At 39.4% G+C, this 24052-nt stretch overlaps 2 protein-coding genes across 7 annotated transcripts in view; one reads left to right on the forward strand and one right to left on the reverse strand.

The window, feature by feature from the left end:
- Positions 1-12015, reverse strand: part of PTBP3 (polypyrimidine tract binding protein 3) — a 112714-nt gene extending 100699 nt beyond the window's left edge. For 2 of the 6 annotated variants that reach the window (XM_048223089.2, XM_048223088.2), the window contains exons 1-2: positions 11832-12015; positions 8952-8985 (exon numbers count right to left, since the gene is read on the reverse strand). In XM_048223089.2, coding sequence (XP_048079046.1) covers positions 8952-8985; positions 11832-11839 — 42 coding nt within the window. In that variant the 5' untranslated portion in view covers positions 11840-12015. Of the gene's footprint in view, positions 1-8951; positions 8986-11094; positions 11679-11831 lie in introns of those variants that run through there. The other 4 variants (XM_057313682.1, XM_057313681.1, XM_048223090.2 and 1 more) reach the window with 3 other exon arrangements.
- A 235-nt stretch (positions 12016-12250) lies between these two features.
- HSDL2 (hydroxysteroid dehydrogenase like 2) overlaps positions 12251-24052 on the forward strand; it is a 74147-nt gene continuing 62345 nt past the window's right edge. The window contains exons 1-2 of the mRNA XM_048223034.2: positions 12251-12382; positions 18529-18671. The gene's annotated coding sequence lies outside the window, so the exon portion shown is untranslated. The remainder of the gene's footprint in view (positions 12383-18528; positions 18672-24052) is intronic.

Here is a 24052-nt window from a genome sequence, read left to right on the forward strand (position 1 = left end):
AATAGATATCGGATAAAAATTCAGTGTGTATAAATAGACACATTCACAAATGGTGAGCTGATTTTCAAATAACGGTACCAAAACAATTCATTACAGAAAGAAAAATCTTTTTTTTAATTTTTTTTATTATATTATGTTAGTCACCATACAGTACATCCCTGGTTTCTGATGTAAAGTTCAATGATTCATTAGTTGCGTATAACACCCAGTGCACCATGCAATACGTGCCTTCCTTACTACCCATCACCAGTCTAGCCCATTCCCCCACCCCCTCCCCTCTGAAGCCCTCAGTTTGTTTCCCAGAGTCCATAGTCTCTCATGCTTCACTCCCCCTTCTGATTACCCCCCCTTGAAAGAAAAATCTTTTTAACAAAAGGTGCCACAAACTAACCAGATAACCATATGGAAACAAATCAATCTCTACCTCTACCACACACAATAACAAATCTGAGATTCATCTCAGACCTAACCTTTCATAAAAGTTCAAAGTACAGGCTGCTGCTTCTTTCTTTTTTTTTTTAAGATTTTATTTATTTATTTATGAGAGAGAGAGAGAGAGAGAGAGAGAGTACAAGCAGGGGTAGCAGCAGGCAGAGGGAGAAGCAGACTCCTTGCTCAAGAAGTCCAATGTGGGACTTGACCCTAGGACCCTGGGATCATGACCTGAGCTGACTGCAGACGCTTAACGGACTGAGCCACCCAGGTGCCCCAAAAGTACAGGCTTCTGAAAACAAATAAATAAAATATCTTTCTATCCTTGGGATAAGCAGATTTCTTAGACAAGAACAGAAAGCCATAACCAAAAAATGGAAAAGAGATCTGTCAAAATTAAATTCTTCTATTTATCAAGACACCATTAAGAAATGAATAGACAGGGGCGCCTGGGTGGCGCAGTCGTTAAGCGTCTGCCTTAGGCTCAGGGCGTGATCCCGGCGTTGTGGGATCGAGCCCCACATCAGGCTCCTCTGCTATGAGCCTGCTTCTTCCTCTCCCCACTCCCCCTGCTTGTGTTCCCTCTCTCGCTGGCTGTCTCTATCTCTGTCGAATAAATAAATAAATAAATCTTAAAAAAAAAAAATGAATAGACAAGCAACAGACTGAGAGAAAATATTCGCAATACATATATCTGAAAAAGGACTTATACTTAGAATATATAAAGAACACTTTCAACCCTATTTCAAATAACAGAGTTCATATAAAGAAAATATTAAAGACCTTGGGGAAAAAAACAGGGGGAAAAAACACCTTACATACATAGAGAGGAATAAAGGTAAGAATTACAGGTTTCTTTCTTATCAGAAACACTGCAAGCATCAAGAAAGTAGAATGAAGTATTTAAAGTATTAAGGGAAGAAAAAAAAAACACCCACTAACCTAGAATTCTATATGAAAAGCATCCTTCAAAAGTAAAGGACCGGGCACCTGGGTGGCTCATTTAGGTAAGTGTCCAACTCGGTCTCAGCTCAGGTCCTGATGTGCATTCAAGCCCTTCACTAGACCCCACGCTGGGCATGAAGCCTACTTTAAAAAAAAAAAAAAGTAAAGGAGAAATAAAGACTTTCTCAGACAAAAACCAAGAGAACTGATTGTCAGTAGACCTGCTCTGCAATAAATGTTAAAAGAAGTTCTTCAGAGAGGCACATGGGTAGCTCAGATAGGTAAGTGTCTACTTTCAGCTCAGGTCATGATCTCCAGGTCTGGAATCCAGCCCCGCATCCGGCTCCCTGTTCAACAGTGAGTCTGCTTCTCTTCTTCTCCTCTGTGTGCTCACGCGCACGCCCTCTCTCTCAAATGAATAAACAAAATCTTAAAAAAAAATAAAAAGTTGTTCTTTGGAGAGAAGGAAAATTATATACATCGGAAACTCAGATCCACATAAGGAAAGGAAGACTGTGGGAGAGGGTATAGTTGAAGGTAAAATAAAATATTTTATACATCTTATTCTTAATTGATCTAAAGGATAACTGGTAACATGATGTCATAATCGTAACAATGCACTGGATGATTCTTGCATTTGGTTAAGTGAAATGAAGGATAACAATATCAGAAGGGACAGGAAGAAGTAAATGAAAATGCTGTCATAAGGTGTATATAAAGCAGTGCAGTGTTATTTGAAGGTGGACTTTGAGGAGCTGTAAATGTACACCGCATGCACTAGAATGTACAGGGCGACCACTAAAAAAATGTTTCAAGTAAGTATAATATGCGGAGAGGACATAAACGTATACAAATTGTTCAATTAAAACCAGTAAAGGCAAAAAATGAGAGGAAGAAAATAAAAACAAAGAACAAGTCAACGAATAGTGTTAACAAAGAAAACCACAGGCCCAAAGTGGCATCACTTAAGACAAATCATGAAATCTGGACTTAATACCTAACCTACCAGCAGTTTCAACCTCCCCCAGAATTGTCTTAACTGGTCAGTCAGGAATTTTCTGATCAGCATCAATGAGGTAATCCGTCACAGGGCCCTCTCAATCCCCCAAAGGAAGATGAGGTAATCTACATAATAAGACCCCTGTAAAAGAAGGTGATCTTGCCTGAACAATCCTTTCTTTTCTTTCGATAATAACGTCTTGCCCCACCTTCCTTCCTATAAAAACCTATGTTCTATAATACCTTGAAGCTCCCCTCTACTTGTTAGCTGGGATGCTGCCTGATTCATAAATTGCTTAATAAATCCAATTAGATCTTCAAAATTACTAGGCCGATTTTGTTTTTTAACAATAGAAAACAGTTATGAACAAGGTAGATATTAATCCAACCAAATCATCCCTTGAAGTGTGAATGGCCTATATATACCAATTAAAAGACACACTGTCAGAGAAAATTTTTTAAAGACCTTAATAGAGACACCTGGGTGGCTTTTGTCTGCTTTCGGCTCAGATCAGGGTCCCAGTGTCCTGGGATCCAGCCCCCTGCTCAACAGGGAACCTGCTTCTCCCTCTCCCTCTGCCACCCAACCAATGTGCTCATGCTTGCTCTGGTTTGCTATTCTTTATCTTCTGTGCACTCTCTCTCAAACAAATAAGTAAAATCTTTTTTAAAAAATGGTCTTAGGGGGCGCCTGGGTGGCACAGCGGTTAAGCGCCTGCCTTCGGCTCAGGGCGTGATCCCGGCATTATGGGATCAAGCCCCACATCAGGCTCCTCTGCTATGAGCCTGCTTCTTCCTCTCCCACTCCCCCTGCTTGTGTTCCCTCTCTCGCTGGCTGTCTCTATATCTGTCAAATAAATAAATAAAAATCTTTAAAAAAAAAAAATGGTCTTGGGACCCCTGGGTGGCTCAGTCAGTTTAGCATCTGCCTTCAGCTTAGGTCATGATCCCGGGATCCACCCAACGGCTGGGGGGGGGGCGGGCGTGGAATTTCCTTGCTCAGCGGGAAGCCTGCTTCCTCCCTCTGCCTGCTGCTCCCCACTGCTTGTGCATGCTCTCTCACTGACAATAAAATCCTTAAAAAAATACAATATTTTTCTAAAAACAGTCTTACTATATGCCTACAGGAACCCACTTTTTTTTTTTTTTTCAGTTTTTCATCTATTGATTTATTTAAGTAACCTCTACACCCAATGTAGAGCTGGAACTCAAGACCCTGAGATCAATCAAGAATCACAGCCCCTTTTGAAAGAGCCAGCCAGGCGCCATAACAAGAAATCTACTTTAAAAAAAAAAAGCAGGTGGGGTGCCTGAGTGGCTCAATCAGTTAAGCATCTGCCTTCAGCTCAGTTCATAATCTCAGGGTCCTGGCTGAGATCCAGACCTGTGTGGGGCTCCCTGCTCAGCGGGGAGTCTGCTTCTCCCTCTCCCACTGCCCCTCCCCCACTGTTCAGGGTGTTCTCTTTGCTCTCTCTCTCAAATAAGATCTTTTAAAAAATTAAAAATTTAAATTAAAAAAAATAGGTAAAAGGGGCACCTGGTTAAGCAGCCAACTCTTTGTTTCAACTGAGGGCATGATCTTAGGATGCTGAGATCAAGTCCCCTCAGGCTCTGTGCTCAGAGCCAGTCTGCTTAAGACTTTCTCCCTCAGTCCCTTCCCCCCATGCCCTTTCTCCCTCCCCATCTCTCTCTTTTTAAAAATAAATAAATAAATCTTTTTTTTTTTTTTTTTTTTAAGATTTTGTTTATGTGAGAGAGAGAATGAGAGAGACCGTGAAAGGGGGAGCAGAGGGAGAGGCAGACTCCCTGCTGAACAGGAAGCCCGATGCGGGGCTCAATCCCAGGACCCCGGGACCACGACCCCAGCCAAAGGCGCTGCTCAACCAACTGAGCCACTCAGGTGCCCCAATAAATAAATAGTTTTTAAAAACAGGTAAAAATAGACATTCACGAAAGATAAGTAAATAGCTAAAAACACACAAAAGGGTAGAAATACACGAGAAGGTAAGCACCACCACCAGTCATAAAGTCAATGCAAATTAAAACTATAATGAGATAATGTTAGCAATTCTGGTTATACCCACGAGAATGGATAAAAGTGAAGATTGGCGATACGCACATGTAAACAAGGATGTGGGCAACCTAAACTCCAATACAAACCTAGTTACAGTATACAGTGGTACAACATTTAACAAAATAGTTTGACAGTTTCTTACAAATTTAAACATACACATTATCAAATTCTACTCCTAGGTATGGTATAGAATGAAACATATATCTACCCAAAGACATAAACAAATGCTTATAGCAGCTTTATTCATAATAGTCCAAATCTGGAAAGAATCCAAACATCTACCAACATGAGAATAGGTTTTCAAATATTATAATACATTCACATAATGGAATACTCTCAGAAATAAAAATAATGAACTACTGCTACATGTAACATGGCTGAATCTAAAAATCATTTTGCTGAGGGGCGCCTGGCTGGCTCAGTCCATCGGTTAAGGGACCAGTTGAGCAACTGACTCTTGGTTTCGGCTCAGGTGGTGATCCAAGGGTCATGAGACAGTGCGGAGTATGCTTAGGACTCTTTCTCCCTCTCCCTCCTGCCCTCCCCCGCCAAAATAAATAAATAAACCTATAAACAAACAAACAATCATTTTGCTGAGTAAAAGAAGCCAGAAATCAAAGACCTTACACTGTATATATGATGTGCAAATATTTTATTCCATTTATATTAAGTTCAGAAACAGGAAAAAAATAATCTATGATAATAGAAATCAAAACACATGCCTAGAATAAGTCTGGAAAAAGACAACAAAGAATATTTTTCAGTGATGTTCTAGTGCCTTGACTGGGGAGTAGGAAACACCGGAGGATACATTTGTTAAAATTTATTGCGCTGTACCCTTGAGAACTATGCATTTCACTCTATGTAAATTACAGCCCAATCCAAAAAAAAAAAAATTCCAGCAAAAGCCTCCTATATTTTGTATAGCTCTAGTACAGCAGCAGGCAAGCTTTTTCTGAAAAGGGCCAGAAAGTAAATATTTTAGGCTTTGTGGTCATATGATCACTGCTACAACTATTCAACTCCACCATTCTATTGTGAAAGTCACCAGACAGTATGGAATTAGCAAGGCCGTGTTCCAACAAAAACTATTTACAAAACAGGTGGCAAGCTGGATTTGGTCCACAAGCTGTCCTTTGCTAAGCTCTGGTCAAGCAAATAAAAAATTGATCTTCAAAATCAATTTAAATATGCTATATTGTTCTTTCCTTTATATTGACAGGCATGATAATTATTAGAAGCCAATTTCAGTCCACTAAACATCAGTTTTTCTATTCTCATCATTTAAAATAGGAAGACTACCCAGAAAACATATGGAGTATCATCATTTTAAAAAATCATGTTTTAGGGCCACCTGGGTAGCTGTTGGTTAAGTGGCAGATTCCTGATTTTGGCTCAGGTCCTGATCTCAGGGTCCTCAGACTGAGCAGCATCAGGCTCCAGGCTCACCAGGGAGTCTGCTTCTCTCCCTCTTCCTCTCCCTCTCCCCCTTCCCCAGCTCATGAGAGAGTGAGAAGGGGGGATGGAGGGAGGGAGGGAGGGAGAGAGAGAGAGAGAGAGAGAGAAATAGAGAATAAGCTGGGGAAAGGGCAGAGGGAGAGGGAGAAGCAGACTCACTGCTGAGTGGGGAGCCCAACAGGGGGCTCAATCCCAGGACCTTGATCATGACCTAAGCCAAAATCGGACTCAACGGCCTGAGCCACCCAGGTGCCCAAAAATCATTTGTTTTAATAGCTACTATAGTACTTTAGAAACATAACCACAAATATGGGAAATATTTGAGTTTCAGATAAACTAGTTAGTAAATAAATTATAAGTTGGAAATTTGAAATACACAAAAAGCTATGGCACCCACAACGCCAACAGTTTGATTTATCTGGTATAATAAAGTTCTTGACACATGTTCATTATCAGTCATCTCTAAAAACAATTTAGCTTTCTTTCCCTAAAATAAAGGATTTCATATTTAAGGGCATTTTTAATTCTTTAAAAATGAAATTCTTATTATTTTTCTGAATCCGGAAAAGCAACTTATGGAGCATAAACTGAAATCCACTCTTGCCACTGGCTGAAACTCTTTGTTGTATCATCATATTCAGAGAGTAACAGAGGAAGGTAAGTAACTGACATTCTTGAAGGACTTATTTAAATTTGCTAATTTTGGTTTACACAATCTAGATGAATTATGAGCCTTATTAGCCTATTCCCTGTAACTAAACTCCCTGGATGGGATCCAAGAAAGAAGCAGAACAATCTTAGGAGAAATTCTCCATTTAATGAGTAATTTTACAGACATTTCCAGTATATAAGTCTATAAAAATACAGACTGCCTAGTGAAACAACTAAATCAGCTTATCTTTTCTTCAGAATGGAAAAAAATAGAAAAGAAAAATCTGATCTTTTGTTTCAAAGCGTTTGCTGCTAAACAGGTAGTCAGAAATCCAAATCATGTATTCAAATCTGGTTGCCGTGCCTAATCTTTTTCTTTTGCTTATCATTAAGATATTTTCCCCATAATAAAAAAGGCATAACAGCCCCTCAAGTATAATTTCTCAACTCAAAAATGGTAAATTTTTTAAAGTCTCATGTATTCATTTTTGCCAGATAAACTCTAAAACCAAACATTCACTTTACATATCCTTATCTTTAAGATATTTTCCCCATAATAAAAAAGGCATAACAGCCCCTCAAGTATAATTTCTCAACTCAAAAATGGTAAATTTTTTAAAGTCTCATGTATTCATTTTTGCCAGATAAACTCTAAAACCAAACATTCACTTTACATATCCTTATCATTAAGATATTTTCCCCATAATAAAAAAGGCATAACAGCCCCTCAAGTATAATTTCTCAACTCAAAAATGGTAAATTTTTTAAAGTCTCATGTATTCATTTTTGCCAGATAAACTCTAAAACCAAACATTCACTTTACATATCCTTCCCCTCAGAGGTACCTACAGAGACACCTAAAGGGATCCTAGATATAAGCCTGCAGTTTCTAATCTCTTAGTGTCATTCCCAAAAGAGAAAGCGACTCAAGTATCTGTGAAGAAGAAAAACAAGAAAAAGAAAAGCATATTTCACCAAAGAGTTTCCTCCATTTATTTTCAATTCATAAATTATGTTCAAAGTTTGCCAAAGCAAGCTAACTCCACCCAACTTCAAAAGACAGTAAAAGCAGTAGTTCCCTATCGTGTTAATCTCAGAATCCTATTGTTAGTTTCATATGCTATTGTGCTTATTTTTTTCAAGGTATTTTAAGAATATGAGCACCACCGCTAGATCCAGTAACTACAAATGTAGAAGTGATGAAATTGCTAGCAAGAAGAGATGATGAAGAGATGAAGAGGACAGAAAGTGGTGAAACAACTTTACATAAAATACATATAATATAAATATGAATTATTTATTTTTGTTTTCTATAGTAATCCAAACTGTAAGTGGCCTCTAGAACTAGATTCTCAATTCAGGTATATCAAATACCAAATTGCTAAAGGAAACCTTAAAACACCCATTTATATTTTAAAAGCCTCATATTGGTGAACATTGTTTACTCGATTTACATTTTATTTTTTATTTTTTTTAAAGATTTTATTTATTTATGTGACAGAGAGACAGCCAGCAAGAGAGGGAACACAAGCAGGGGGAGTAGGAGAGGAAGAAGCAGGCTCCCAGCGGAGGAGCCCGATGTGGGACTCGATCCCGGCACGCCGGGATCACGCCCCGAGCCAAAGGCAGACGCTTAACCGCTGTGCCACCCAGGCGCCCCTCGATTTACATTTTAGAATTCAATAAATGAGAAAACCGGTAAAACTAATGTGACTTAACTTAGAAGAGTTATTACTGTAAAATATTAATTATCCAGCTCTCCTGTTCACTTTCTAGACAGAACCCTTAGTACTGGCAGCTAGTTATATTAAAAAAAAAAAAAAAAAAAAAAAGTCAGGCTTTGGAACCAGGAAGATACGGGTTTGAACTCTGGTGCATCACACCTTGAAAACAAACTTTCTGAACCTATTTTTACATCTCTAAAATGGGAATTTATTAATACCTACCTTGAAGGACTGTTATAATTAATGAAATATGTGTAAAGCAGCTGGCACATACTAGGAATCGAAGAAACTTTAGCTGCTATTATTATTTTATTACTCATAAACACATCCAAGAGACAATATAAGAACAAACATGATAGGGAAATACAGCTACATTTAACTGCTAAAACAAATCAAACAAACTCTGATAGTTCAAGTAAAACTTTGCGCTTAACTTTTTGTTCTCATTTTAGATATACAAGATAATATCGTAGCCCCTCTTTACAAATACGTAATATCCAAAATCAGCTACCAGTCCACTTATTTTGGAGCTAAATAAAAATGAAAGATACTATTACACAGTAAAACAGATAATTTTATGAACAGGTGAGATGATATCACCACTAGGGGGAAAAATGCTGAAACCAAGATTTAAAAAAGCTTAAGAAAGGATAGTAAAAGAGTCCTACCTTTAAACCGACTGCTATAAGATCTGTAACAACACTGTATGGAAAAAGTAAAAAGAGAAAATGGAAAACAAAGTTAGAGAACAAGTTTTTAAAAGACAGAGATAACAAGATAAAGGAAAAAAGGAAAAGCATTATAATAATAAAAATTAATAAAAATAAGAATGTGATGAGTTGTGAAATGTTAATACAAAGAAAAGTGATGGGACAGTCTACCAACAGCAGAGTGTAAAAGCACAGCTTTAACTACAATGTCAGAAACAAATAGTAAATCAAATTCTTCTGGTATTTATTAAAGTATAGTTGTGTTTCAATAAAAGGAATAATATGTGTTTATCCATTTACCTCTATTTAACAAATTCAAATCAAAACTTAAGATCGCCAAAGCTCATTCTTTTAAATCACTGGTCTGAATGAAACAAAACTAGTGAGTGGCTTTTACAGAAACAGAAGGTATCTTGCAAATTTGCACCTACCACCTGAAAAAGCTCACCAAAATACAGCTAAGACAGTGTCTCAGAACTAAAATAAATGCAAATATCAAATTTCAGACATGAAAATTTTCAAAGATCCACTTTAAAAAAAAACACCACATCAAAACTGTGTTTAAGAATAAATTATCTCAGGAGGAAATGAACACACACGCACGCGCACACACACACACACACAAGATAGTTGGGATTTGAGGAAGAACTAGAAAGATATATTGACTGGTGGTTTGTTGTTTCTTTTTTAACTATCCAAAATAATGAAAAAGGACCTTTTCAGGCTGTGGGAAAATGCAGAAAGTTAATTAGCCTTCTGAAAGCAAATATTCACTGTGTTCAAAACCACATCCCTTAACCCCAAGGTGTAAAAACTCCTATAAAGTTCTCTCAAACAAAAATCCATCTTTTCTCACCCCAAAGAACCCATCTTCAATTACAGTTTGCCTCCATACCTCCTAAAAGAAAGCTCCAACTAAATTCTATATATTGTTAATAACCTATAATGCCATTACTTAATAAAAGTAAACAGATTTATGAATCTGGATTGTTCAGTGATGCAAATTTAATTGTTTTAAACAACCACCATGTAGATTTTTAATTTTCCTTATAGATTTCTGAAACTTGAAATTCATTTGTCTGAAATTTAAATGTGACAAATAACTGTGCATGGAAAATAAGATTGTATAGGTCTTGAACTTACCTTCCAGAATGTCTTACTGCCCCACATATATAAACCAATAAACTCATTCTTAGCTCTAAAACAACATATAGGGTGAAGAGAGAGTTATTAAACTATCCAAAAGAGTAAGTTTGCACTTCTCAGTTACCCAAGAGTTTAACAGCCAAGATGTTTAACTCGAGTCCTTTGTCATCACTATAAATTTTCCAATACAAAAAGCTAGCCTAGCTCAAGTCAAACCGTCTAACGACAACGCACTACGCACAGTGAGACACTAATTTCACAGCCTTCCTGAACTGAAATGTTGGCATAATCACACAAATTACAACAGCAAAACTTTGCACACACATAAAGTGTAACTGAATAAGGTGATGTGAAATGAGTTTTCAACGTTCTCAGAAAAGTTTCAATTAAACAATAAAAAAGGCTTCAATTTAAATTAATATAAAATACAGAACATCACAACCATCAATGAAATCTAAAACCGCACTGTCTAAAGTCTGTAGCAGTGTGCAATTAGCATTCAAATGAGTTAATCCAAATATCATACAGACTTAATGTTATGAAAGCAGATAAATGAAGTCTAACGAAGGCAAAAATTGTTGGAAGATTCCATTGTCTTTACACAGCATGGCAACAATCATCAACTATATGGTAACATGAACAAGGCTTCTACTGTTTACTCGAGTTCCACATATTCTACAACCAGGGGGTTCACAGATATGTTGTCCTCAAAAGCAAGTAAAAGGCCAAACAAAAACTCAAATATATAATGGGAATGAATACGTGGATTTGCAAGCTCTAACAGAGCTGGAGATATTTTTAAAATCTTGATACACATATGCTACAATTAGTCCACGAAGATCCTAATCTAGTCGTTTCTTTAAATATTAAATTATCTGTCCGGTCCCACACCATATCCCTGGGTTCTCAGAGAAATATATCAGTGATTCCAAATCTTTTTATTTTGGCCACGGACCTCATTAACTTTTAGAGCCTCTGAACGCTCCCGAAAATTGCAGAAATGAACGAAGTTTCTTTCGGGGGGCTGCGGGGGCAGGAGTCCATGGTCACCAGGTCCAGACGCCCGGGATACAGAGGTCGTTAGCACAGCTCACTGCCCAAGTCCGGAGACCTCGGCGGGTCCCCCGGCACGTCGACACTCCGCGGGGGGGCCTGGCTTCGGGACCAGGTCGCCGCCCAGACGTGCCCCGACGCGTGCACTGGCCGTCCTCCTCTCCGCGGCCACTCGCCTCCCGGCCAGGGGAAGCTCCAGCGCTCGCCCCACCTCACCGGTAAACAGCAACTCCCCAAGCGAGAGGACGCCCGCCCCGAGCGCCGCCTCCGCCTCCCCCAGCGCAGCGCACCATTTTCTGAGAGGAAGTGTCGGCAGGCCGGGCCGGGCTCCCCGGACTCTGCGCGCGGAGGGCGGACCCCGGCGCCCGGCGGCTGCACCCGGCTTTCCTCGGCTTCCGGGTGTGAAGATGTGAAGGGGCGGACATTACGGGGGCGCACCAGGGGGGGAGAAGAGGCGGCGGCGAACCGCCCCTCCGCGATTCGGGGCGTCCGGAAACCCCGCCGTCGGACTCGGCCGGGGTCGCTCCTCCGGCCGCCGGCGCCGCGCCCGGCTCCCCGGCCCCGGCGCGTCCGGCCGAGAGCCGAAAGGAAGCGGGGCAAACGCAGCCCCGCACAGTCGCTGCGCCTTCGAGTACTTACCCATCCATGGCCCAGACGGAGGAGCGCACGGTGCGGGGACTGACGGGCTCACCGCGAGCGGAGGGCGGAGGCGGCGGCAGCTGGGCGGCTCCGGGGACGGGCAAGCGGCGGCTCTCCGGAGCCCCGCCGGGTGAGAGGTGGAGGAGAGTGGGAAACAGGGGCGGAGACCAGGGACGCTCCCGCCACCGCCGCGCCCCCGCCTTCCCCACCCCGCAAGCGCGTCCCCGCCTCGCCTCACCCCGCCCCCTAGGGTCGACGCCCTCCCTCCGCCCCGCCCCTAGCCGGCCTCCCGCTCGGCTCCAGGGCGCCCTCTTCCTGCCGTCGCCCGAAGACTCCGCCTCCCGGCCTCTCTTTCCAGCGCACGCGCGCGCCTCGCCCCCACCTCCCTCCTGCGTTCACGGGAGCGCGCTCCTTGTGCTTCCCTCTTTGCCGCCCCTCCCGCCCACTCGCGGGCCCCGCCGGCCTTCCGGCGACTTTGCCCGGGACTGCCGGGCTCAGACACCTCCGTCTCCCCGCGGGAAGAGCGTTGGAGACCCGGCTCTGGAGTGTAGGTAGGAGTGTCTCGCCAGGACACCAGAACCTCGGCGGCTTAGTGGGCGAGGCTGGCGGTGGCTGGACCCCAAGCACGGAGGCCCGGCGCGGGCCGTAGTCTTCGAAGCCCCCCGGGCCCTGCAACCGGAGGAAGCCCGGGCTCGGGACCCGGGCCGGCGCGAAGTGCCGCCGGTGCGGGGCCCGCGTGTCGTCCCCCGGGTCCTGGGAGTCGACTGCTGGGAGTCGACAGGTGTGGTTGAGGTTAAAATGAATGAGGTGAATGAAAGAGACTGCCGGAACTTGAGAACCTCTCAGTTGTGTACAGTTTTAGTCTGAGTGCTTTTCGACCCGACAGTCTGGGTTTGAATTTATATGAAACCTTCGTTGCACAATACCGAATGGCCACTATGTTGCCAGCGTTTTATGGAGTTTTTCATATCCTTCCATGTAAAGAACAAACGTATCATCTGAGAGAGTGATTATTCCCCTTTTTTCAGATGAAAATGTAGACACTAACGGAGTGATTCTCCCACAATTTCACAGCCAGGGGAGCCCCTTCCTCTTCTCTGAGCAAAATTATGTATATAATTAGTGGCAACTCGCTTGTTTGCCCTTTTATATTCTGTCTAGTTCTGAAATTCAGTGATTTTTCAATTCACAGATCATCAAAACTTAAGCCACTAAACGCTGCCCTAGACCAAATTCCTAACCTGACTGGAAAGAGAGGACTGTTCCTCCTCAGCCTCATTTGAGAAGCAAGTAACAAGACGCCTCAGTCATCATCTATCCTTGCTAGTATATCCTGCTTTTAAATAAGTAGGCGCTACTAAAACGACTTAAACTGTCGATTCATCCATCATTAAGTCATTATTTATTGAGTGTTCAGGGATAACCAAGAAAAACCTGTTCAAGCCTTCATGGTTGAATGGATTCCTCGATCGCTTTATTATTTATTGGCAAAAACAGTTTTCAGATAGCTCAGGTCTGGGGGGACCCTATTTTTAAAGAACTGTGTCTAACTTCAATCCCTTTCCAAAAGATGAAATATATTTTGTATGTTAAGTCCAAGTATTAAGTTGCAGTTTTTAACATTGCCACCCCACATTGCCAGATGGATGTTAAAAATATGAGCAAGCCCTTGATGGAATCTTGATATTGTTGTTTTGGGGATATAGTCTGTTGATTACATTTCCTTAAATTTTTTTTTTTTTAGCTATACAAGTAACATAAACGTACATGATCCTTTTGGAAAATTGAAATAGTATGAAATATTAAACACCTAAGATTATATTTCTTCACAACCTACTCCCTACCCATGATAACCAGTCCAACAGTTCCGTGAGCATGCTTCTAGACCCTCACCATTTTTTATTTACTCTTTTTACTTAAAAATTCCAGAGATTTTTTTTCGTATCAGTACTTTTCATCTACTTAATTCAGTTTTTTTACATTTCTTTCATTTTCTCTTTGTAAGTACATTTTTTCTTTTCAAATTTTTATTTAAATTCTAGTTAATATACAGTGCAATATTGGTTTCAGCAGTAGAATTCAGTGGTTCATCACTTACACAAAACCCAGTGCTAATCATAACAAGTGCCCTCCTTAATACCCATTCTCCATCTGTCCCATCCCCCACCCACCTCCATCCATCAACCCTCAATTTGTTCTCCATCCTTAAGAGTCTCTTATGGTTTGTTTCCCTCCCTGTTTTTCCCCCTCCCATATGTTCATCTGTTTGTTTTTTAAATTCCACATATGAGTGAAATCATATGGTATTTGTCTTTCTCTATCTGATTTATTTTGCTTAGCATAATACACTCTAGCTCCACCCACGTTGTTGCAACTTAATTCATTTTAATACTGCATAGTATATCATAATTTCACATACCGTAATTTATTTAACCTTTTCCAAAATAGTGCAAATTTACATTGTTTCTAATTATTCAAAATAACAATATTGCAGAGAACATCATGTATGTGTGAGCATCTTTGCACACATGTTTATTTCTAAGGAATAGATTCCTAGAAGTAGAATTGCAGAACAAAGGGTATAAGCATTTTCAAGTTTGATTAATATTGCCAAAATGATTCCAAAAAGGCTGTACTAATTTACATTTTCTTTATTTAAAGAACAAAAAGTAGTCTTTCTCTTGGCCCCATGCCTTAAGATAGTTGACAAATTTCAGTAGTAAAAAATAAATGTGAAGTCAATCTGAAACTCACTGTCCATATTACTAACTCTGAAAAGTCTTCAAGATACTGTACCTGACTAAAATGAAAAAAACTGTATGGCATTTCCTAAATACTTAACATCCCATTTTACAAAGAAGCCTAGATAGAAGAAAACAGCTCACAACAGAAAGCAAGATAAAACCCTTCTGTTTCCATTGCCTCTTGGTCATAAGTTCAAGAGACTGTTCATTGATTAAGCTCCCTAGATTTGTGAGTCCCTCTGATTCAAAACAGTGGACAGAATGGAATTTAGGTCTTCCAGGACCACTTTTAGAATCCTAGCTATTCCCATAGTCCGTATGGCATGGGAAAACCGTGGCCTTCTATAAACTTAACAAAAGTTTCTGCATTTCCAGAATGATGGAATAGCTTGTCATGAGAACTTTATGTTCTGTATAGTTGCTTTTTGATGGTGAAGAGAATAACCTGTTCTCGTTTTGCTAAATCTGTTCTTTTGAAAAGTAAGCAGTTACAATAACTTAATTTATAGATTTTCTAAGATTTTACTTCTTTGCGTTTTTGTTCTAATTTGTCTAAGAAATTCCCCTGAAACACCTTCATTGAGAAGAGACCTACACACACACCCACTATTATGGTTTGGACAAAATGTAACCTTGGAACATTTGCTTTCAGGCATTCCAGTATGTAGTGATAATTAACATTTAACTGATATTACCCTATTCATTTATAGGGAAGGCTTCTTAAGACATACATGTGATACAAAGATACCAATATAGGTCAGAAATAAGATCAGCTATGAGGTGAATCTGGAAGGTGGACATTTTAATATTTTATCCCATGATAAAGACAAAAATTATAATCATTAACATGTATTCCTTAAAATAGAAACATCTGAAATTGTACTGAGGGAAAAAAGCGAAACTTACAAGGTTACATATTGTATGATTCCATTCATGTGTAATATTCTCAAAATGAAAAAATTATAGAGATGGAGAACAGATTAGTGGTTGCCAGGGGTTAGGAACAGGGTGGGAGAATATAGAAAGACAAGAAGATGGATGTGACTATAACAGTAGCAAGAGGATGTTTGTGGTGATAGAACAGTTTTGTATCTTTATTATGGGACTGGTTATACAAGTCTACACCTGATAAAATTGCATAGAATTTTGGATACACACAACTGCATATAAAATTGGCAAAATCTGAATAAGATTTGTGGGAGTTACTGATGTCAATTTCCTGATTTTGTTATAGATAAGATGTTACCATTGGAAGAAACTGGGTGAGAGTACACAGGATCTCTTTGTACTGCCTTTAAACTTAATATGACTCTATAATTATTTCAAAATAAAAGAAATCTTGTGGAATGTTCCCTTAACACTTGTTATTTGTTCAGTAGTTAAGCAAAGCAAACTTCAAAGGCTTAAGAAAAATGTGTGGGAGTATAATTCATATTTTTCAGGCTATATCACCTTGGTAGTCAAACTGGGTTATAATAGCTTACATACACTGAGTCTGACAGACTGACCAATCTGTTGAATTGTGAGCCTTACTCTGAAGTCCTTCCTAGGGTGCCTGGGTGGCTCAGTCGGTTAAGCATCTGCCTTCGGCTCAGGTCGTGATCTCAGGGTCCTGGGATCGAGTCCCACGTCGGGCTCCCTGTGCTTTTTCCTCTCCCTCTGCCATTACCCCTGCTCATGCACGCTCTCTCTCTCAAAGTCTTTAAAAAAGTAATAAAGTCCTTCCTAACTATCTGAGGAGAAGGCTTGGAAGTGTCTCCTCCTGACTTCTCCACCACTATAAGTCATGTCCATTTTCCTCAACCTGTGCCTGGCCCTGACATAATCATCTTCACGTGAAGGTCCTAACATGACCAATGCCTGGTTCAGGGGACTCCAATGTTTGCATGGAAAGTGCTGTCACCTATCACTGTCCTATAGTAGGACCTGCCAGCCCATGTCAAAGTAGCACTGAATTTTCCAGAGCACTTTTCTGAAAAGGGGAGAATTCCTTTTCCCTTTTTGTCATACTGTATCACTGAGATCCCCATTGTCCGTCAAAGTTTTTTAATAAAACAGTACTTTCCATTTTTATTCACAGAAAATCCTTTAGGATTTAGACATGGGTTTGTGGAGCTAGGCTAGAGAACCATCTGAGTGATAATCACTACAGTGTTTCAAGTGTCATCATTCCCTTAACACTGGCATTTTGTCCTTAAAACTGGTGCACACCACTCTCTACCCTGAAGGTGGGTTCTTAACCTAGGAGATTCCTTGACCCACTTAGAAGTAGATCTCTTGGAAACAGAGGTCGGCACACCTTTTCAAATATACTTAAGAATATTTGCTCCTGTTTATTTTCAAGCTGAGACCCCTACTCTCACAAAAAGAGTTCCATGCACTGAATTAAATTATCAAAGAACTAGAAAAAGGACACTCTTAGAGTTAAGTAGAAGAATACCTCTGCCTACGTAATAAAACGAACAGTAGTGTGTCATGGTTAAGAATGTGATCTACAGCCTGATTGCCTCGTTTAGAATCTTAAATCTTCATGAAGTCTGTGTAGCATTGCATTGCACTGGCCCCGCTCCTAATGGAGCAGAATTTCCCAGCCACTGCCATCCACTGTGGGATGGTCCAGTAGGAGAAGCTTTCTCAGTACCAGCAGTTTAAAGATTTCAGTGATGAATTCTTGTGGTTACCAACGCATTCAGCTGAGGCATTGACATTAAGCTGGTGAACATTGCTTTTAACAATGGCTTGCCTGAAGATTCCAACACCTGCCTCCGTTATGTGGTCAGAGCAGGCCACGTTGGCACCACGGTCTTGGCCATCATGTTTGTGTCAGATGAAAATGAATCTCAATGATGTGCAGGATCACTTTGAGATCAGTATTAGTGAGCTGCCTGTTGTGATAGACATCATCAGACATTGAACAGACCCAGTACAGGACTAGCCCACCCATTCTGGAACGTGTCAGTCTGTCCCTCTTCAAGAGACAACGCCAGGTATGGGGGTGAAGGAGACACTACTGTCACCTATCCCCAAACCCCGCCCCATGGCTTCCCTCCTTTGCATTACCACCACTCCTAAACTCCCATTTCCTGACTTGTGTGTTAAGTTTTTAACAGTTTATAGACCAGCACTTGATAGAAGTGTGAACTGGGATAAGTTACTTAACCTCCCTATGCTTCAGCTTCTTAAACTGTAAAGAAGGGATAATGATAGTACTTAAAGCTTTTTGGGAAGGTTTAAATTAAAACAAGTACCTAAAATGATGTTTGGCATATGGTAATGTTCAGTTTGTTTACAGTTATTAATAATTATTACTTTGCATTACTATTATGAACTTAAAAAACAACAGAATTCCTGGAGAATGTAATCTGAGAATCATTTATTTATCATTTTATCATTTAGTGTGAACAGTGAAATGGTGCTGGTCTCTAAACTGTGACTAGTCCCTAACAAAAGAACGGGATGAGAAAAAGTGTCTGCGAATTCATAGGAATTTGACAGAGAAATGTTATTTCTGTTGAATCTAATGATTTAAAAAATTAGATTAATATTCTTTGTTTTTTATTTCAATTTTTTATTATTTTTATTATGGTTTTACAAAAGTATTACTCCACAAAGGATTGGAAATTTTTTGAAAAAAATGGTCCTTCACCACAATTTTAAAAGCACTAGTCTACTATTTCTCAGATATATGGACCCCATTTTTTTAATTTCAGTGTTTTATTTTCTTATTTTACAAGTAATATATGAATATGCTGTCTATTTGAGTGTTGTTTTGTTTTTTAACTTTTACTGTGGGAAATTTCAAACATAAAAATAAATGGAAGAAGTTTAATGACCCCCAACTACCAATTGCTGATAATTTTAAATCATTGATAATTTAAAAATTATCAGTGTAGATCAGTAATTCTCAAACTTTAAAGATTTTTTTTTAAAGATTTTATTTATTTGTTTGACAGAGAGCATGCGAGCACAAGCAGGGAGAGCAGCAGAGTCAAGCAGGTTTCCTGCCGAGCAAGGAGCCAAATCCGGGACTGGATCCTAGAACCCCGGGATCATGACCTGAGCTGAAGGCAGCCACTCAACCCACTCAACCACCCAGGTGCCCCAATTCTCAAACTATAATGTGCATCAGAATCACTTGGAGGACTTGTTGAACAGAAATTGATAGTTTCTGGTTTAGGGGTGGGGCCCCAAAATTTGCATTTCTAGCAGATTCCCATGTGATGCTGATGCTGCTGATAGTGTAAGAAGCAAACTTGGAGAATCATTGAAGTAAAGGGTTGAGATTTTTCTGCAATCCCTGCGCCAAGCATTGGACCCCTTACCCTAAAGCATGTATTTCTTGCCAAACACATATAGGTAAAATATTCCGAGTAACTTCTTTCTTCTAACCTGAACTCACAGAATATGTCTTCAGACTTACCCTTAGGCTATCCGTTTCTTGAGAACTGATAACAAATTTTTGCCCTTGTCTCCTCTTTTTTTTTTTTTTTAAGATTTTATTTATTCACTTGAGAGAGAGAGAGACCGCGAGAGAGGGAACAAACACAAGCAGGGGGAGTGGGAGAGGAAGAAGCAGGCCCCCAGTGGAGGAGCCTGATGCGGGGCTCTATCCCAGAACGCCAGGATCACACCCTGAGCCGAAGGTAGATGCTTAACAACTGAGCCACCCAGGCGCCCCTTGTCTCCTCTTTATATTCTTGCTTCTTTTTTCCTTTTTCTCGTGAGCAACCCAAGTTAAGTGTCCATAAATTTTTCTTTCACTTGTTTTCTGATACAGGTGATACTCAGAATATTTAGTAACTGGTACTAAATGAGCACCACCCATTCAAACAGATGTCCTTAAACAACTAGTGAGGCCAAACCCTTGTGTATTAGCTGAGTACTTACATGGATATAACTTCACTACAGTGAGGTGTGTGACAATGACTCAATTGTTATATAGCTTTTTATATACCTTCATTTTTTAATATGCCATAATATCATTTGTCCTCTATCTGAATCAGATTCATCACTTACATACCAAGCCTCTCTATTCTTTTCTCAATTGCCCAACATTAATAGATGAGGAAGCAAATGTAAATACAAATGTAGACACTAAATTTACCTGACAGTACTTTATTGTAAGATAATTGTCCACATAATCTAGAGTGTAATTACCTAACATTTTAGGTTTATAAACAACAAATGTGAAAAATTGAAACATTCCTGCAGAAAACCCTCAGACATCCATGAATGTATTCAGAGGCCCATTTAAGAAACATTTGCCTGGAGCAGTTTCTCAAACTTCAGTCATTCTAATACCAGTTCAATTATTCTTTCTCTATCCACGAACCATCTTTACTTTTGTTTACTTAACATTTTTCTTTAAATCACCTTTTTTTACTTAATTTTTTAAAAGGAATTTTTATATCACTATCATAAATGGAAAACCAGTATCACTTGCCATACGAGTCCATCATAAATAAAAAGAGATACGATGAAAACAGAAAATGTTTTTAAATTCTAGCTAGTTACTATTATTTAGCTCTTGGCCAAAGGCCTACCTTTCTTTTGGTAAAAATTTTACCAAGTGTTGGTGTAAAAGGCATACTAGCACCAAAAGAAAGTGTTCTTCTACTTCCAGCTTTATAAAAATTCCCTCAGGTAGATATTCAATTTAATGTATCAAGTAGATCTTGATGGCTAGTATATGATGGTAAGATTATCATATAGCTTCTAGTTTTTCTTTTATTTATCTTTTTTAAGATTTATTTATTATATGAGAGAGAGAGAGAGGAGGAACAGAGGGAGTGGGAGAGAGAGGATCTCAAGCAAACTTCCTGCTGAGCGCGGAGCCTGATGCAGGGCTTGATCTCATAACCCTGACATCATAACCTGAACCAAAATCAAGAGTTGGACACTTAACCAACTGAGCCACACAGGCGCCCCTCTCCTTTTTTCTTTTAATGTAGAAAATTGTCATCTATTTTCTCATGTCAATACATTCTCGCGTTCACAGAATAAAATGTACTTTGTCAAGGTATGTATTTTTAAATACATTAGTACGTTCGTTAATACTTTTATTATAGTTTTAATATAGCTATTAATAAATGAAATTGCTCTAGAGTTTTTGTGGCCTATACAGTTTTAGTATCAGAATTACGGCAACTTCCTCTGGTAAATTAGAAGATCTAGTTTTAATTCCACTAGTGGTTATCTTTAAACTTTAAATAATATACTTAAATCATCAGCCTCAGAAGCAAAAATGTTATTTATTGACTCCACTCTGAGAAATGAACAAATTAGCCCTCACTCTAACTCTCATGACTCTCTTTTGTTATAGTCAGTTTTGTTAGAGTATTATCATTTTCACATTATGTAAATTTTCTGTTAAGAATTTTAACTGTCACATTAAACTGTGTATTCACATCTAAGTGGATTAATGTTCATTGATAGTTTTTTAAATTAATCTTTCCATTAGCAGAATTATATCTTCAACAACCTTTTTAGAAGGCATCATGAATTATCTGTTTCCTGAGCCCTTATGAATCTATTACTTTTCTACATTAAAACTTTAGTGAAGTTTTAGTGAAGTTGAGTCACTGTCCTCTCCCAGAAAACCCTATTATATGCTATAGCCCTGCTCTCTTCTAGCATTTAAAACTATGATGGAAGAGATTCAAGTCAGTCTTTTCCTTCTAAAGTTTTGGGTTTTTTTGTGTGGTTTTTTTTTTTGTTTTTTAAGATTTTATTTTAAAGTAATCTCTACATCCAGCCTGGGACTCAAACTTGCAACCCCGAGATCAAGAGTCACATGCTCCACTGACCAAGCCAGCCAGGCACCCCAAGCCAGTCTTCTATATGAACTATTTCTTTGGGCCCATGCATAAAGAAACCTTTCTTCCTCTTTGAAATTTAGATACTTTGAAATTTAGAATATGCCTTATTTTGAATATATTAATTTTTCTAGAAACAATCTTAGAGACAATTCTCTTATAACAGACCCATTCTTTTCCTGTTTGACTATTGTTGTTTACTTACTGGTTTGCAGGTATCCTAACCGAACTAACATGAGTTCATTCCTTGGTAAGTCACAGATAGAAACTACACCAGGTGGAGTTGTGGCACAAACGAAACTTTAATTGCAGCAAATAAGGAGATCACAGGGAATAACGTGCAAAGCTGAGACTCCCCAAGCAAGGGAAAATGGGTTCCTTTTAATTAGGGTTAGAATGATTATTTAGGTAGGGGAGACTTGTCACCTGTGTAGAGGCAGGCCTAAGGTGGCACATACACCTTAAGGAAACATGCCTAAACATACATTGTATGTTATGTAAATGAAACCTGTATGTGTACACACACACACACACACACACACACACACACATGGGCGGGGGGGGGAGGGACAGAGGAAGAAGCAGTCTCCCCGCTAAGCAGGGAGCCACACGTGGGGCTTGATTCCAGGACCCCAGGATCATGACCTGAACTGAAGGCAGTTGCTTAACTGACCGAGCTACCCAGGAGCCCCTAAGATTTTAAAACTTTTTAAGTAAACTTTATTTTTTAGACCAGTTTGAGATTTACAGAAAAATTGTGACAATAGTACAGAGTTCTTACATGTCTTACACCTAGTTTTTGCTATCATTAACATCTTACATAGTAGGGTAGATTAGTCATAATTAACCAATATTGATACATTGTTATTAACTAAAGACCGTACTTTAATTAAGATTTCCTTGGTTTTTGCCTAATGTTGCTCTTCTGCTTCAGGATTTGATCCAAGACACCACATTACATTTAATCATCATATTCCCTAAGGATCTTCTTGGCTGTGACAGTTTCTCAGACTTCCCTTGTTTTTAATGACCTTGATAGTTTTGAGGAGTATTGCTCAGGTATTTTGTGCAATGTCCTTCAGCAGGGATTTGTCTGGTGTTTTTGTGGGGTTTTTTTTTTTTTTTTTTTTTTCATGGTTAGACTAGGGTTCTAGGTTTTTGAAAGAGACCACAGAGATAAAGTGCCATTTTCGTCATGCCATATCAAAGGTACGTATTATTGGGGCACCTAGTTGGCTCAGTCAGTGGAGCATGTGACTCCGATCTCAGGGTTCTAAGTTCGAGCCCCACGTTGGGTGTAGAGATTACTTAAAAATATTATCTTTAGAACCTTGCATCAGAAACCAGGGATGTACTGTATGGTGACTAACATAATGTAATAAAAAAACATAAAAAAAAAATAGAATCTTTACGGGGCGCCTGCGTGGCTCAGTTGGTTAACCATCCAACTCGGTTTCAGCTCAGGTCATGCTCTCAGGGTTTTAGCATTGAGCCCCATGTCAGGCTCCATGCTCTGCGCGGAGTCTGTTTGGGATTGTCTCCCTTTCTCTCCCCCTCTGTACTATCTCTCTCTCAAATAAATAAAATCTTTAAAAAAAAATAAAATCTTTTTAAAAAGGGCTTATATTATCGACATGACTTATCACAGTTGATGTTGACTTTGATCACCTAACTGAGATCATGTTTGTCAGCTTTCTTCATTGTAAAGTCATCTTTCCCCCTTTTCCTACTGTACTCTTTGGGAGATGTCACTGTATACAGCCCATACTTAAGGAATGGGGAGTTATTCTCTACCTTCTTAAGGGGGCAGTATTTACATAAACTATTTGGAATTCTTCTACACAGGAAATTTGTTATTTCTTCCCATTTATTTATTTATTCAATCATATAATTATATCAGTATGGACTCAAATATTTATTTTATATTTTGGTTATAACCACTTTATTTTGTTGCCCAAATTGTTCCAGCTTTGGCCATTGGGAGGTCTTCCAGTTGACTTCTATGCTCCTTTGACATACCTCCTTCAATGTGAGTCTTTTGGTTTTGGCTTTTGTTTTTCAGCACTTCCTAACTTTCTGCCACTACAAGATGTTCCAGGCTCATCTTGTATATTTTCTGCTCTAGTTCTAGAATTGGTCATTTCTCCAAGGAACACTGATTCTTTTTATTGGAGTGGAGTATTAGAAATCAAATCTAAGGGGCACCTGGCTGGCTCAGTCAGAAGAGCATGCAACTCTTGATCTTGGGTTTGTAAATTTGAACTGCCATATTGGGTATAGAGATTACTTAAAATCTTAAAAAAAGAAAAGAGAAAAGAGAGAAAGAGAAAGAAAGAAGTCAAATCTGATTTCTAGGTGTTCTCATTTCTACTGGTACTAAGATTGATTTTTTTTTAGTTTGAGAGTTTCACTCTAGAATGTTATAGGGTTTTTTTTTTTTTTTTTTTTTTTTTTATTAATAATGATTTTTTATTATATTATGTTAGTCACCATACAGTACATCCCCGGTTTTCGATGTAAGGCTCGATGATTCATTAGTTGTGTATAACACCCAGTGCACCATGCAATATGTGCCCTCCTTACTACCCATCACCGGTCTATCCCATTCCCCCACCCCCCTCCCCTCTGTAGCCCTCAGTTTGTTTCTCATAGTCCATAGTCT

Source organism: Ursus arctos, unplaced genomic scaffold, assembly GCF_023065955.2.
Source record: "Ursus arctos isolate Adak ecotype North America unplaced genomic scaffold, UrsArc2.0 scaffold_18, whole genome shotgun sequence".
Lineage (NCBI taxonomy): Eukaryota > Metazoa > Chordata > Mammalia > Carnivora > Ursidae > Ursus > Ursus arctos.